Source organism: Dendrobates tinctorius, unplaced genomic scaffold (assembly GCF_039654945.1).
Source record: "Dendrobates tinctorius isolate UK_male_01 unplaced genomic scaffold, ASM3965494v1 ptg000034l, whole genome shotgun sequence".
Classification (NCBI taxonomy): Eukaryota; Metazoa; Chordata; class Amphibia; order Anura; family Dendrobatidae; genus Dendrobates; species Dendrobates tinctorius.
Genome location: NW_027361702.1, coordinates 1,996,489 through 2,014,810, shown reverse-complemented (window position 1 = coordinate 2,014,810; position 18,322 = coordinate 1,996,489). Strand labels below are relative to the sequence as shown.

Here is an 18,322-nt window from a genome sequence, read left to right as displayed (position 1 = left end):
GTGGTCCTCTCTCTCTCTTCTTTAGAGTGTAAGCTCTTATGGTCCTCTCTCTCCTGTAGAGTGTAAGATCTTATGGACAGTGGGGTCCTCTCATTTCTATTTGTTACTATTTGAAATCTGTCAATCAAAGCTAGGCTTTCTTCACATCTATACAGTCATGGCCAAAAGTATTGACACCCTTGCAATTCTGTCAGATAATATTCAGTTTTTTCCTGAAAATGATTGCAAACACAAATTCTTTGGTATTATTATCTTCATTTAATTTGTCTCAAATGAAAAAACACAAAAGAGAATGAAGCAAAAAGCAAAACATTGATCATTTCACACAAAACTCCAAAAATGGGCCGGACAAAAGTATTGGCACCCTCAGCCTAATACTTGGTTGCACAACCTTTAGCCAAAATAACTGCGACCAACTGCTTCCGGTAACCATCAATGAGTTTCTTACAATGCTCTGCTGGAATTTTAGACCATTCTTCTTTGGCAAACTACTCCAGGTCCCTGATACTTGAAGGGTGCCTTCTCCAAACTGCCATTTTTAGATCTCTCCACAGGTGTTCTATGGGATTCAGGTCTGGACTCATTGCTGGCCACCTTAGAAGTCTCCAGTGCTTTCTCTCAAACCATTTTCTAGTGCTTTTTGAAGTGTGTTTTGGGTTATTATCCTGCTGGAAGACCAATGACCTCTGAGGTAGACCCAGCTTTCTCACACTGGGCCCTAAATTATGCTGCAAAATTTGTTGGTAGTCTTCTGACTTCATAATGCCATGCACACGGTCAAGCAGTCCAGTGCCAGAGGCAGCAAAGCAACCCCAAAACATCAGGGAACCTCCGCCATGTTTGACTGTAGGGACCGTGTACTTTTCTTTGAATGCCTCTTTTTTCTCCTGTAAACTCTATGTTGATGCTTTTGCCCTAAAAGCTCTACTTTTGTCTCATCTGACCAGAGAACATTCTTCCAAAATGTTTTAGGCTTTTTCAGGTAAGTTTTGGCAAACTCCAGCCTGGCTTTTTTATGTCTCGGGGTAATAAGTGGAGTCTTCCTGGGTCTCCTACCATACAGTCCCTTTTCATTCAGATGCCGACGGATAGTACGGGTTGACACCGTTGTACCCTCGGACTGCAGGGCAGCTTGAACTTGTTTGGATGTTAGTGGAGGTTCTTTATCCAACATCCGCACAATCTTGCGTTGAAATCTCTTGTCAATTTTTCTTTTCCGGCCACATCTAGGGAGGTTAGCCACAGTGCCATGGGCTTTAAACTTCTTGATGACACTGCGCACGGTAGACACAGGAACATTCAGGTCTTTGGAGATGGCCTTGTAGCCTTGAGATTGCTCATGCTTCCTCACAATTTGGTTTCTCAAGTCCTCAGACAGTTCTTTGGTCTTCTTTCTTTTCTCCGTGCTCAATGTGGTACACACAAGGACACAGGACAGAGGTTGAGTCAACTTTAATCCATGTCAACTGGCTGCAAGTGTAATTTAGTTATTGCCAACACCTGTTAGGTGCCACAGGTAAGTTACAGGTGCTGTTAATTACAGAAATTAGAGAAGCATCACATGATTTTTCGAACAGTGCCAATACTTTTGTCCACCCTCTTTGTTATGTTTGGTGTGGAATTATATCCAATTTGGCTTTAGGACAATTCTTTTTGTGTTTTTTAATTTAAGACAAATTAAATGAAGATAATAATACCAAAGAATTTGTGTTTGCAATCATTTTCAGGAAGAAACTGAGTATTATCTGACAGAATTGCAGGGGTGTCAATACTTTTGGCCATGACTGTATATCTATATTTGTGTGCACTTATTGGAACAAAAATATGAAAACTTGGTAGAACCAAACCTTTTGCAGACTGGACATGATTGGTTCTTGAGGATGCCATCGACTCTAATGGGGTCCGTTGGATTTTCTGCAGTGGTGTCCAAAAATCTGGCAAAATATCAGAAACTGGACTGGAGGTTCCAATGCAGATTTGAGCAGAGTCCATTAAAAGGCAATGTTATGAATCTTTGAATGCTTTTATTGCATGAATGGTAACTTATGTTACTAGGCATTTGCATGGATTGTTAGAAAGAAGATTCTGAATCCTGTAAAATGTGAATGTCACAATCATTTTCTGGCTAAATTATTCTGAAGCAAATACATCACACATACAGGACATATCTTTTGGATATTGTGTATAACATGGCACATAGTGTTGAGCATTCCGATACCGCAAGTATCGGGTATCGGCCGATACTTGCTGTATCGGAATTCCGATACCGACATCCGATATTTTTTCAATATCGGATGTCGGTATCGGAATCGGAAGTTCAAAGTTGATTGACAGCCTGACGTCATCATGATGCGCGGTGTGTGCGCATCATGATGCGCCGTCATTTCGGGCCTTCCGGGGGTCTCTGCCGGCCTGCCGGGGGGCTGTGCAGGCTCCGGTGGTCTGTGCCGGCCTGCCGGGGGGCTGTGCCGGCCTGCCGGTGGTCTGTGCAGGCTCCGGGGGGCTGTGCCGGCCTGCCGGGGGGCTGTGCAGGCTCCAGGGGGCTGTGCCGGCCTGCCGGGGGGCTGTGCCGGCCTGCCGGTGGTCTGTGCAGGCTTCGGGGGTCTGTGCAGGCATCGTCCGATGGGACTACAAGTCCCATCGGGCGATGCCTGCTACCATGACAGTGATTGACACATTAGCCAATGATGGGACAGTAGTAGTCCCATCATCCGGCTAATGTGTTGAATGTAAAAAAAATAAAAAAATAAAAAAATAAAAAAAAATTACATGCTACATACATGCTACATACATACAACATGCATACTACATATATACTACATGTAACATACATACTACATATATACTACATGCAACATGCATACTACATGCATGCTACATGCTACATACATGCTACATTCATACTACATATATACTACATGCATGCAACATACATACTACATATATACTACATGCATGCAACATGCATACTACATATATACTACATGTAACATACATACTACATATATACTACATGCATACTACATACATGCTACATACTACATGCATGCTACATGCATGCTACATTCATGCTACATGCATGCTACATACATACTACATGCATGCTACATACATACTACATGCATGCTACATACATACTACATGCATGCTACATACATACTACATGCATGCTACATACATACTACATGCTACATACATACTACATGCTACATACATACTACATACATACTACATATATACTACATGCATGCTACATACATACTACATATATACTACATACATACTACATGCATGCTACATACATACTACATGCATGCTACATACATACTACATGCATGCTACATACATACTACATGCATGCTACATACATACTACATGCTACATACATACTACATACATACTACATATATACTACATGCATGCTACATACATACTACATATATACTACATACATACTACATGCATGCTACATACATAATACATGCATGCTACATACATACTACATGCTACATACATACTACATACATACTACATATATACTACATGCATGCTACATACATACTACATACTACATATATACTACATACATACTACATGCATGCTACATACATACTACATGCATGCTACATACATACTACATGCTACATACATACTACATACATACTACATATATACTACATGCATGCTACATACATACTACATGCTACATACATACTACATATATACTACATGCATGCTACATACAATACATTCATACAATACATACATAGACATACAGTACATATAACATAGAGTAACATACTTACCAATACTTGTCACATTGTTCCCCAAAGCCATTGTCATGTACGGAATAAATATTAACATAACAAACCACAAAAATACTCACCCATGATCCGAAGCAGTCCACGAGTGTGTCCCACGACGATCTTGGGTAGAGAACTGCAGCATCAGTATGTCTATGTATGTATTGTATGAATGTATTGTATGTAGCATGCATGTAGTATATATGTAGTATGTATGTAGCATGTAGTATGTATGTAGCATGCATGTAGTATATATGTAGTATGTATGTAGCATGTAGTATGTATGTAGCATGCATGTAGTATATATGTAGTATGTATGTAGTATGTATGTAGCATGTAGTATGTATGTAGCATGCATGTAGTATGTATGTAGCATGCATGTAGTATGTATGTAGTATATATGTAGTATGTATGTAGCATGCATGTAGTATATATGTAGTATGTATGTAACATGTAGTATGTATGTAGCATGCATGTAGTATATATGTAGTATGTATGTAGCATGTATGTAGCATGTAGTATGTATGTAGCATGCATGTAGTATGTATGTAGTATGTATGTAGCATGCATGTAGCATGCATGTAGTATGTATGTAGCATGCATGTAGTATGTAGCATGTATGTAGTATGCATGTAGTATATATGTAGTATGTATGTTACATGTAGTATATATGTAGTATGCATGTTGCATGCATGTATTATATATGTAGCATGTATGTTGCATGCATGTAGTATATATGTAGTATGTATGTTGCATGCATGTAGTATATATGTAGTATGAATGTAGCATGTATGTAGTATGTAGCATGTATGTAGCATGCATGTAGTATGCATGTTGCATGTAGTATATATGTAGTATGTATGTTACATGTAGTATATATGTTGTATGCATGTTGCATGTATGTAGCATGTATGTAGCATGTAATTTTTTATTTTTTTTTACATTCAACACATTAGCCGGATGATGGGACTACTACTGTCCCATCATTGGCTAATGTGTCAATCACTGTTATGGTAGCAGGCATCGCCCGATGGGACTTGTAGTCCCATCGGACGATGCCTGCACAGACCCCCGAAGCCTGTACACACCACCGGCAGGCCGGCACAGCCCCCCGGCAGGCCGGCACAGCCCCCTGGAGCCTGCACAGACCACCGGCAGGCCGTCACAGCCCCCCGGCAGGCCGGCACAGACCACCGGAGCCTGCACAGACCCCCTGGCAGGCCGGCACAGCCCCCCGAAAGGCCCGTACAGACCCCAGAGAGGCTGTACAAGGCAAAAATAGGGTTTTTCTTATTCCGATACCGGAAGTCCCATAGACTTGAATGGGACTTCCGGTATCGGAATCGGCGATACCGATACTTTTTTTTAAGATCGGCCGATCCATTCCGATCCGATACTTTGAAGTATCGGACGGTATCGCTCAACTCTAATGGCACATGGTAATGGGATGCCAAGTCATATGCTCATCATTTATAAGAGAATAGTGATGCTTTATAACCATAACATCTGTGTTTCATTTGTTCTTTAGGTCCTCAATGTTCTGCATATGATAATGTCAAAAAAAGAAAGGAACCTCACAGTCCATTTGTGAGAGGACATTGTACAAGGGACCACCACAGATCACATTTCGTTGTGGCATCTTATGATCACCAGGATTTATACATTTTCTGGCTAACGCAAACATTTCATTTAAATACTTGTAAAATAAACATATTTTTTGTATAATACATTCAGTTGTCTTAAAATATTTTCTGAGTTTGTGGAAGTTCACGCAATAAAGGAATAAAAATGTAAATAAGCCGCACAATTGCAAATTTTCAGCAAGGGAAGATGTAACGATAGTAATAACTTTCCCTTCTATAAATCGTTAACTCACCCAATGTAATCTTGATCTTGATTTAATCCTGCCCTAAAACTGCAAACTTATTTAAAATCCAAATTGAAGGATCTCCAGCAGATATATTAATTGCTAAAATCCCGGCTGTAGCTGTATTACACTCGCTCACCTGACATACAAAAAAAACTTGCTTACAGACATCTGTACCATCAAATCTGTAACACCTATAAACATTAAATTACACCAATTTATGTAGCGCCATAAAGTTTGCAAACGGTTTCTAAAAAGAGCATCCAAAATTATAATTCTGCAGACAAGTAATTGTATAAATTGGCAAAGTAAAGAATGTGGCCCCAATTGGTCAATGTAACAATATATTGTATAGTTGTACAGTCCTTCCGTTCAAATTGGTGCAAACTTGGTCAGAACTATAGTCTTCTGATTGACTAGCGGTCCATCCGTATGGCAGCCACGACTTTTCCTTTACAGATAATAGCTGTATTTTGATCTCAAATCCTTTTGACCTTTCTGTGAGATATGCAGCTGCTATCACTGTCTCGTTCACTTCGAGCCCGCCTTTGAAAATTTATAAATGGCAGCCGATCTAACTGTGGGGAGAAATAGCTCTTGGTTGAATTTTGGTTGAATGAGCATTCGGACATCATCTATCTAAGGCTTAGTTCACACAGGTCTGTATATAGACCGCAATGACTGGGCTGACCCTGAGTTTCTAGAAAACACAGGCACATACAGTTAGGTCCATATATATTTGGACAGAGACAACATTTTTCTAATTTTGGTTCTAGACATTACCACAATGAATTTTAAATAAAACAATTCAGATGCAGTTGAAGTTCAGACTTTCAGCTTTCATTTGAGGGTATCCACAATAAAATTGGATGAAGGGTTTAGGAGTTTCAGCTCCTTAACATGTGCCACCCTGTTTTTAAAGGGACCAAAAGTAATTGGACAGAATAAATAATTGTAAATAAAATGTTCTTTTCTAGTACTTGGTTGATAACCCTTTGTTGGCAATGACTGCCTGAAGTCTTGAACTCATGGACATCACCAGACGCTATGTTTCCTCCTTTTTGATGCTCTGCCAGGCCTTGCGGTGGTTTTTAGTTGCTGTTTGTTTGTGGGCCTTTCTGTCTGAAGTTTTGTCTTTAAGTGAAATACATGCTCAATTGGGTTGAGATCAGGTGACTGACTTGGCCATTCAATAATATTCCACTTCTTTGCTTTAATAAACTCCTGGGTTGCTTTGGCTTTATGTTTTGGATCATTGTCCATCTGTAGTATGAAACTACGACCATTCAGTTTGGCTGCATTTGGCTGGATCTGAGCACACAGTATGGCTCTGAATACCTCAGAATTCATTCGGCTGCTTCTGTCCTGTATCACATCATCAATAAAGACTAGTGACCCAGTGCCACTGGCAGCCATGCATGCCCAAGCCATCACACTGCCTCCGCCATGTTTTACAGATGATATGGTATGCTTTGGATCATGAGCTGTACCATGCCTTTACCATACTTTTCTCTTTCCATCATTCTGGTAGAGGTTGATCTTGGTTTCGTCTGTCCAAAGAATGCTCTTCCAGAACTGTGCTGGCTTTTTTAGATGTTTTTTAGATAGTCCAGTCTAGCCTTTTTTTTCTTGATGCTTATGAGTGGCTTGCACTGTGCAGTGAACCTTCTGTATTTATTTTCATGCAGTCTTCTCTTTATGGTAGATTTGGTTATTGATACGCCTACCTCCTGGAGAGTGTTCTTCACATGGTTGGCTGTTGTGAAGGGGTTTCTCTTCACGATGGAGATTATTCTGCGATCATCCACCACTGTTGTCTTCCGTGGGCGCCCAGGTCTTTTTGCATTGATGAGTTCACCAGTGCTTTCTTTCTCAGGATGTACCAAATTGTAGATTGTGCCACTCCTAATGTTGTAGCAATTTCTCGGATGGGTTTTTTCTTTTTTTTCAGCTTAAGGATGGCTTGTTTCACCTGCATGGAGAGCTCCTTTGACCGCATGTTTCCTTCACAGCAAAACCATCCAAATGCAAGCACCACACCTCAAATCAACTCCAGGCCTTTTATCTGCTTAATTGAGAATGACATAATGAAGGGATTGCCCACACCTGTCCATGAAATAGCCTTGGAGTCAATTGTCCAATTACTTTTCATTCCTTTAAAAACAGGGTGGCACATGTTAAGGAGCTGAAACTCCTAAACCCTTCATCCAATTTTAATGTGGATTCCCTCAAATGAAAGCTGAAAGTCTGAAATTCAACTGCATCTGAATTGTTTTGTTTAAAATTCATTGTGGTAATATCTGGAACCAAAATAAGAAAAATGTTGTCTCTGTCCAAATATATATGGACCTAACTGTATGTGTCTATGAGGTTAAAGGTTCGTGCAGTGAGACCCGTGGTCAGACCGGACATTGCTCTCCACATACAGATCGTGAACTTGGTCTAAGGTCATCCATTTCAATTAGTTTTCATGTAGAGTTGATTAAACTGAAGGCAATAGTAAACTATAAAGAAGTGTAGTTGTAAGTTGTGCTGAAGTTTTTGGGAAGGGGCTGGGGTGAAAGTAAGTATATTCAATTCCTTACAATTCAGGACATTGTATTTACTGCAATGGATAATTACACACACATTGCGGCACATTTTTTGTGCTAATATTTGCAATACATGCCCTTTGCCATTTTTTAGGTGTTTTTACACTTTTATTACTGCAATTGATAGGTGGATGTGGTTTAAATAATGGGAAGTACCTTGTCTGATAAGAGGCACGGGTGAGTGCTCACTTTATATTGACATGGAGTTTTAAAACTAAGCAAAAGTGTCTAGAGATGTCCAACTTTATCATCGATCATCAGCCACTGCGATACATTTGACACATATTTTCACTTTCTAGTTTAACTTAACGCTGTGCGCATAAATGCCTCAATATTGAAATGTCAACACCAAGAAGGAAAATTTGTGGCATTACGGGAATCATAAGATCGATAGACATATTGATTTGCAAATAATGAAAAAAAGGAAACCAAATCTCGTGAATTTTAATGATTATTCAAATGCATTCAGTGGCAGAACCTTCCTCAGACAACCAATACTAAATAACCTCATTAATATCAGCCAAGGTGTGAAAGTGCTGGGATTTCTCAGACAACCAATAATAATCTGACTGATAGCAGCCAAGGTGTGCAAGTACCTGGATTTCTGCACATGGGTTTCAGACAACCATTAACACTAGGACTACTGGTATAGTCATTTTGACTACTTGCACTTTTTATTTCTCTTCTGTGACTACATTTTTCAGAATTCCGGCTTGAGACGCGGTGACTTTTCCTCAAATAGGATGTGAAAAAAGATTTTGTGACAATAAATAATTTTGGTGAAAAAATTGCGTGTTTTTTTTCAAAATTTACCTTTAACTACTAAAGGTAGTCATTTTGACTACCTACTATATTTTGCTGTCCTTTTGTCACTAAATGTTGCTGTAAAGTTTTGTGCATAATTTTTTCACTGTATCTTATTTACCCTGATGTTCATATAGATGTAGTTCAATTCAGATGTCAACTTTTCACATTTTCCTTGTGTTACCTGGTTCTATTACTGTGTAATGCTGAACTGAAAAGAGCTTGTTTGTAATACTGTAGGCTCTTATCTTATGCTAAAGAAAGGTGTTGTTTTTCTCTGGTCCTAGCAGTAGACGGTAGTCTGGATAGTAAGTTTACTTTCAGTTCAGCTGAAGAGACAAAGAGAACACATGCAGACATAAGAGCTCAAAAAACTCATACAAGTATATAGCAGATACAACATTTTATTGTCATATTATTCGATTATTTTGTACTGTATAGTGTGAAGCAGCAATTTTTTGGGGGGAAAAACTATATTTGCATACAGCTTGATGTTATTAGTTATAGTTTACAGCTAGAACGAATATTTCTCTGCAAATGGGCAATATGCATGAATATAGCAATAATGCAATGTAATGGTTCATGACGCGAAAACGATAAAAATTACGTGTTTTTTTCATTTTTCATTTGTTTATGATCAACCATGTTCACATGCAGTATAAGTCTGCGAAAAAATGTATAAATTAGCTAAAACATCAAGACTTTTATAGGTCCAGTCAAAAATGAACGAACATTATATTTGTATAGTGGTAGCGAACAGAACAGCAGGGATATGTTACAAAAATGTGATAATTTTGAGTTCCGTCCATCCCGATGTTCTTGTTGCTTCTGAATCTGCTAAAAAAACTCCAGAAAATGTAAAGTTTTATAATGAAACAAAATATGGAGTAGATGTAGTAGATCAGATGGCATGCAAATACAGCACAAGAACAAGTACTAGGAGATGGCCTGTTCACGCATTTGAATATACCTTAGACTTAGCGGGTATAAATGCTTGGATAGTATACAAGGAGATGACCCCCGAAAAAATGTCAAGCAAGGCATTTTTGCAAAAGCTTGTTACAGAGTTGAGTGGTCCTTATATTATATCTAGGGGAAAGGGTGGCATGTCCCAAGTTGCTACATCTTCAGATTTGATGCTTGAAAAAAAATGTTGCCAGATAAAAGAAAAATGCAAAAATAATAGATCTGTTAGCTATTGTATGACTTGCCGTCAGTCTTTGTGTGGGCAATGTACAGCCGTAAATGAAAGACGATGCCTGAAATGCAATTATGCCGTACTTTTTAGGAGGAGAAGGAAAATGTAGAATTGGAGCTGAATCTCAATAAAACGTTATTATGAAGTACAACCGGTATCGACCCAACGGCCTTCTTCAGGTGGGGGAAAGGAGCACTGACTGACCTAGTAGTCATTTTCTCTGCTTGTTGTTCTTGAGTTGTTGTTTATATGTGTGCACTTTAATAATAAATGATTGTAAAACGTCTATTATTATTGTTTTACTTAGTTTACTTTTGTTATTTCCTGTAGAAAAATATGAAAAATCAGAAAGAAAACATTCCAAGGCATTACTGTTGGATCTCACAATAATAATACACTTAAAAAAATATAATTATTAATAAATAACCACAAATGAAACTCTAAAAATAAACGAAAATAAGTCAGTAGTCAGAATGACTACATTCAGTAGTTCTAGTCGGGGTCACGAGTCCAGTAGTCCTAGTGTCAATAACCTCATTGATAGCAGCCAATGTGTGTACTTACACTGGGATTTCTGCATTTGTCGCTCAGACAACCACTAATAACCTCATTGATATCAGCCAAGGTGTGAAAGTGCTGGGATTTCTGTATGTGGCGCTCAGACAGCCAATAATAATATCATTGATAGCATCCAAGGTGTGTAAGTGCCGAGATTTCTGCACATAGGGCTCAGACATCCATTAATAACCTCATTGATAGCAGCCAAGGTATGTGTCAGGATTTCTGCATATAGGGCTCAGACATCCATTAATAACCTCATTGATATCAGCCAAGGTGTGAAAGTGCTGGGATTTCTGTATGTGGCGCTCAGACAGCCAATAATAATATCATTGATAGCATCCAAGGTGTGTAAGTGCCGAGATTTCTGCACATAGGGCTCAGACATCCATTAATAACCTCATTGATAGCAGCCAAGGTATGTGTCAGGATTTCTGCATATAGGGCTCAGACATCCATTAATAACCTCATTGATAGCAGCCGAGGTGTGTAAGTGCCAGGATTTCTGTACGTGGCTTATACTCCATATGGAATAAATAAAGATGATATGAAAAATTGATTTCTATATTTTCATAATTTGAGTATCATTAATTTGTTTATTGATCCTGTGATTTCCAGAATTGCATGACTTTTCCTTCTTGGTGTTACAATTTCAATATTAAGGCGTGTATTAGATATGATAAGTAAATTTGTATCAATGTTTTTCTTTAACTGAAGTGTCTGCCATTGATGCATATTTTAGAGCCAAAGCCATACGTATGAGACTTTCTTTCTATTGAATAGAGAAGCAGATTAATCATCAACAAATTTATTTCAAGGTGAATTTAATGAAATTCCTTGGTTCTAGCGAATTCAAATTGTTTGTAATTCAATTTACAAGGACTGCAAAAATAAAAGATTCAAGTGAAGTGACTGTGAGTGATCTATGATCTACTGCAATTAACAGCATTTTTTTTATTCTTCACACACTGAAACAAGGGGGAACGTTTAATGATTTTAATACACTTCTGGCCTAATTTTGCTATTATACCAAAATCCTGAAATCAAGGCTTGTGTATGTAAAAAAGGACAAGTCATATTTTATTTTTTCAAGACAAATGAAAAATCTCCATATTTCAGAAATGTAAATGCAGCTATCTAACTTATTCGAGTGTGCGAGTTGTGAAAAACTTTTTTCATACTTCCTTGTTGCAATAGTTCAATATTACACTCAAACATGCCCACCCGAAAACAACAGCCTGTTTCACCTGCTTGGTAAGAGATTAACAGTCAGACTTTGTACTCTGATAACATGGAGCCGGAGGACAGGGGGGACACAATTTTTATGCCAAGTTGTATTGTTGACTTTACGAGCAGTGGTGGTGGGTGCATAGGCACTTGTAATAGTAGCACTCTGAACCAAACCAAATTTCGAGGAGAAAATCAGGTGTTAGGGCTAGATGCTCAGGCCATTGCCTACATAGAGGCAACAGTCAGTAGAATCAAGGATGACAATGATGATGATTCACTGGTGGACAAAACCATGGAACCAAACAGGGATGACGAAGAGGTGCTGTCATCAGAGGAGATAAGTGTTGGCCTCGACAAAATACAGCACAAGTGGTGTGTGGCTGAAAGATATTCTGGGAAAAATCAGCCTTTCCTTTGTTAGCTCTGGAGCAAGTGATGCATGTCTGAAAGCTCTGGTCATGGTGGATGTGAGTCACACACGTGGACATTTTGTGTATGAGATTTCTTTTGCAAGTTGTCACCAGATAATGCTCTTGCACTCTGCAAGCTATGCAAAAGAAAAGTAAACCAGACTAGGAACAACAGCTCTCCATCTGCACTTGAGGCAACCTGCTCATGTGGGAAAAGCAACCAAGCCAGCAATCAGACAGCGCTCGTCTTTATGTCAGCCAGGCCACACCCTACAATAGTACCCAGGGCTGCCACTAGGAATTTTGAGGCTCCATACTGGCAACATTTTCAGGGCCCCCTTGATACTCCGCCCAAACTCCACCCCAGCCCCGCCTCCACCCCTCGAACTGTCCACTGTCCCACCGGTCTCTCTTGTAAAAACTCCACTTCTCCCCAATCACTCATTATCAGATCTCATCATCATTTCACAAACATAGCCAGCAGCTTTTGTTTTGGCCAAAGGATTTTTTAATCTGCTACCACAACAAGGTAAACTCTTTTGACCGGCCCTTACTCTACTCTAACCCATTAAACATTTGTTAAAATGTGCAATACAAAATAGGTATAGTTTTATTTTATTTTCAATCTTTAAAATGACCAATAATATCACATGCAAGGGACAAATACCACCTGCACCATGACCAGATCACATATTACCACCACAGTGACCGAATAATACTACATACAAGGAATAAATACTGCCACACCATGACCAGGCAACATATTACCACCACATATGACCTATAATACCACATAGAAGGAAGAAATAGAGCCACACCATAGTCACATAGTGACCGAATACTACAACACTGACCATAAAAAAAAACCACAATACTAATATCACCATAAGTGCCACACACGAAATCTGTACTTAGTGTGTAATGTCAGTGTACAGGTAATACAGTGATCAACGGTAACATTATACACAGGAACTCTGTATACAGTATCAGTGTAAAGATAATACAGTGATCAACAGTGACACTATACACACGAGCACTCTATATATTGTACAGGTTATACAGTGATCAATGACATTATACACAGGAGCTCTGTATACAGTGTCATTGAACAGGTAATACAGTGATCACTGGTGACATTGTACACAGGAGCTCTGTATACAGTGTCATTGAACAGGTAATACAGTGATCACTGGTGACATTGTACACAGGAGCTCTGTATATAGTGTCAGTGTAAAGGTAATACAATGATCACTGGTTACAGTCTACACAGGACCTCTGTATATAGTATACAGTGTATAGTGTCAGTGTACAGGTAACACACTGACTCACCAGTGACATCTCTAGGTGAAGTCCTTCATCTTCGCTTTTCATCTTCATTCAGAACAGACCTCCATCACTTCTTCCAGCCAGGGCTCGTCTCTGCAGGAAATAACAGTTATCTAGAGCACCGCTTGCAGAGCACATCACTTAATTTTTTCCCCAACTTCTACACTACACCAGATGAAGAAAAAAAGGTTACATAGTGTCGCTCTGCACACTAACAGGACCGCCCTCCCATTTAAAACAATATCCTCAAAAAATAAAATAAATACATCACTGCAGTAATATCCCTTAATTAGCCCCTATGGTAATAATAATACTCATCCTGGCCCCCATGTGTCTCATTCCTTGCTCCAGCCATATGTTCTCCCATCTTACCCTCATGAGTAGCCATTCTGCCCCCATGTGATGTCCCATCTGTTAGGGACGGCGGAATACACTAAATAATAAATAATAGAAAGTGCGTTTGCCGCCCGGGGTCCACCGTGCAGAAGGTGTTACTCTGCTGCTAGGTAATGGCAGACACACAATATGGCGGTATATCGCACGTGGGTTGAACGCCACCCGGTGTGCGCTGGGCGTACTCTGTTGATTCACAGAGGCGCCAAAGCAATAAACATAAATACCGAGCCTGTTGGACTCACAGGTCTCAGCGGAGTGCACACACGGTATATGGTCAGAGAACTAGGGACCAAGACACAGGGTCAGTATCCATCTAGACCTACCGTGCATGCGGCGTTGCTACCGCGGATGCCGACAAGTGCTGCTTACTGCAGCGTGGCGACTGACACAGCCGCTATACAACAATGGGGCGCACAGTAGGACGCTAGTTCTGTGGAGATATGCACTGTGGCCTGCAGCGTGCCACTGACTGGTGCTGACTCTATGACTGAGTCCCTATCCACACACGTAATATCAGAGGGAGGGGAGTCTTAATGAGTCATTCGCAGGTTCATGCATCCGTCATCATTCACACAGGTAGCAACTAGAGTCTATACTAGCACATGGCCGAGCGGCCATGCAAATCTTTTATAGCCGGGACCTTCCGGAAGCTTCCAGAACCCTAAGATGGACCAATCAGATTAGGAGAAGGACCTGTGCATGTGACTCCCAATCTCCAATGGAAGATCGTCTCATGAGCATGCTCAGTGGAGCAACGGAAGGACTTAGCCTCTGGAGTGGTTTGCTGCTGAACAGCCTGCATTGCTATTGCTGGCCCGAAGGTGGCAGCAACAGCCAGACCAACAGAGCAGGTCTGGGCAGAGCGTCGGGAATGATGGGGCTGCTGAGCAAGCTCCTCTGCGGTCGATGGGGAATGGGAGACAGCAGAATGTGAGGCTCTGGATTCCTGCTGTGCCGCTGCAGGAACCCAACACCTAACACCTTCCTGCCCCATATGATCTCCCCATCCTGCCCCATCTGTCTCCATTCTGCCCCATCTGTCCCATGATCCTTCCCCATCTGTCCCATGATCGTGCCTCATCTGCCCCATGATCCTGCCTCATCTGTCTCCATCGTATCCATCCTGCCCCATGATCCTGCACCATGTCCCCATGTCTCCATCCTGCCCCATTATCCAGGACCATGTGTCTGCATCCTGCCCCATCTGTAGCCATCCTGCCTCATGATCCTGCACCATCTGTCTCTATCCTGCCCCATGATCCTGCACCATCTGTCTCCATTCTGCCCCATGTTTCTGCCCCATCTGTCTCCATCCAGTCCCATGTCTCCATCCTGCACCGTGTCTCCATCCTGCACCGTGACTCCATCCTGCCCCATGATCCTGCACCATATGTCGCCATCCTGCCCCATCTGTCTCCATCCCGCCCGTGTCTCAGTCCTTCACCATGTCTCCATCCTGCACTGTTTCTCCATCTTGCCCCATGATTCTTGACCATGTGTCTCCTTCCTGCCTCATCTGTCTCCATCCTTCCCCACCTGTCTCATCCTGCCCCATGATCCTGCAAAATCTGTCTCCATCCTTCCCCATCTGTCTCCATCCTGCCCCATCTGTTTCCATCATGTCCCATAATCCTGCCCCATTATCTTGCACCATCTGCACCATCCTTCCCCATGTTTCTTCCCTATCTTTCTCTATCCTGCCCCATGTTCCTACCCCATCTGTCTCCTTCCTGCCCCATGATCCAGCACCATCTGTCTCCGTCCTTCCCCATCTGTCTCTACAGGCTTCCACGGCCATCTTTAAGTCGTCATGCACAGACTCTCTGGCACACTCTTCTCTCAGGTCTTCCGAAACCACTAGAAGGCACTTGAACAAGGGAGTCTCACCCTTCTCCACTGCACCGAGATGATCGCCTGGCTCAGTTTCCGGCATCGGCTCTCGCCGGACTTCCACCTCTTTGAATCGGTTGGACAGAATAGACATGTGCTGCTCCATCTTCTTCAAGGCTGCCGTATTCATTAACTGGCTTTCTGCCAGCCGGCCTCTGAGCTTGGACACCTATCATTCCAATGCACCCACTAGGCACTCAGCAGCCTGTGTCCGAGCTTCTTTTGCTTCAAATGGGCTTGTATAGTCTCCTTGATCCTGCTTAGCTCGCTTCTTCCATCCTCTGGACTGGTTGAGCTTTCATCACTCAAAGAGGTACCTGCTTCAGGTCTCACTTCTTTGGTGGCTTCCTCCGTTTCTGCACCCTGGGCCTTCACCTGGGTCTTAACAGTGTCATCTTCAGCCCTCTCTTGGGTCTCAGCCATGCCACCTTCGAAGGTCTTCGCTCCCTCCAGGTCTTCCCCTTCAGGATCTTTAGAGTCTTCAACCCTCTCCACTTCCTCACCCATGGCGCTGTCCTGGTCTCCAGTCTCCCTAGAGGTGGATCCAGCAATGATTTTCTCTTCCTGAGCATCATGGACTCCTGCTCCCCCAGCACTTCCCAGGATTTCTTCTCCCATAGCGCCATCAACTGACCGCCAATCATCAACAAGAGTCCCTTGGATGGCTTTTTTGTGGCCCTTGCTCTTTGGCGATGGGACGATTTGCCGTCTTTGTTGGGCTCTTCTTTACTGTACTCCATTTGTTTCGTAGAGTCACAGTCACCCCCGGAGTCTGTGTAACACCCCACAGTATGGTGAACCCTCAAGTTGCTCTCTAACTGGACGTCAGTTCCCCTCTTTTTAGCTTCCCCATAACGCCCAGTCATACTGTGGTACACTTCAGGTGACATCAGGTCAGTACATTGGGCAGATGCATACCTTCCGCCGGTCACCCCTATGTCTGAACTGTCAATTTTGGAAGATGTTACTGCCGTAATGTACCCAACCCCATCAGCAAAGAGCCCTTCATCCTTCTGCTGTAGAGGAGCACTCTTCTCTCACAAATTCGGAAACAGCCTAGAGTCCCTGCCTACTATCACCAGATAGGATAAGTTCAGGACTACTGCGACATCAAGGGTTGCAATGTCATTGGCCGTCTCAAGGATCACCCTGGACACCGGATAGTCTTTAATGCCCCCATGGAGGCAGGTGACCCCGATCTTCCTTTTGGGTATCTCAAATACATTGGGCGCAGCCCCCACTAGGGTTACCGAGCTCCCAGAATTGACCAGCCGACCACACACTCGGCATTCATCTGTAGGGCACACCCACGTAGCCCCTTGCTGGGTGGGTAGTTCATATGGCAGACTGGGCACACATAGTACACTTGTCCCTGGCAACAGTCCATCGGCGCCACCCCTTTTATTTCAGGATGCTCCTCCCCTTTTTGGGCAACCACCCCCTTTTGGGATACTGCCACCTTTTGGGCAACTGACCCTTTTGGGATATCACCCACTTTTGGGACTCTACCCCTTTTGGGCAACTACCCCCTTTTGGGACTCCTGCAGATGCCCATGGAACATGGAGTGATAGAACACTTCTATATTGTCACTGCAAGCCACTTCACACATGGCTGCTTTGCCTCCCACAGCTGTCGCTGGACCTCCTGACATTGCAACACCGATCCACACAGGGCATTTTGCCCAGCTCCTGTCACTCTTGGTCCTGGCATGCTCCTCCGAGCCAGAGCAAGCATGGGTTAAGGGTGTTGATAACTTTCATAACCCCACCAGTTACCACCAGAAGCTTTAATCTTCGTGGCCCCGCCAAGCCACAGCCAGATACCTGCTTGCATGTGTGCTGTTGCAGCGGTATCGTTGCCCCTAGCAACCAGGCTGCACTGCTGCAGATTCCCGAAGACGTGCACCTTGCTCATTGCCCCAGCAATCGAATTTGTAGGCCTTGTCCATTGCCCCTAGCAACAAGGCTACAAGAGTGCCCCTAGCATTCTCCACCACATGTGATGTAGTGATCACTTAAGCGAGTTGGTGGCGATATTCAAACAAACAGCAGCCATTTGTAATTTACATAAGTCTGTGCCTGGTTTATTACACCTCCATAAACCACTGTAGGGCGTTTGAACATCAAAGCACTGAAACGCAGTCCATTTCAGTGGCTGTTACGTTCACACAGTGCCATATCTGACGCGTGTCAGTTCACAATTCCTCAGAATTTCTCAGAAGCTCCAACCAGCTCCAGTCTCACACATG

At 42.2% G+C, this 18,322-nt stretch overlaps 1 protein-coding gene across 1 annotated transcript in view; it reads left to right on the top strand.

Annotated features, from left to right (window-relative positions):
* Positions 1 to 5,505, top strand: part of LOC141087479 (uncharacterized) — a 128,458-nt gene extending 122,953 nt beyond the window's left edge. Inside the window, exon 9 of the mRNA XM_073573032.1 lies at positions 5,332 to 5,505. Within this exon, the coding sequence (XP_073429133.1) occupies positions 5,332 to 5,394 (63 nt within the window). The 3' untranslated portion in view covers positions 5,395 to 5,505. The remainder of the gene's footprint in view (positions 1 to 5,331) is intronic.
* Positions 5,506 to 18,322: the final 12,817 nt, after the last annotated feature.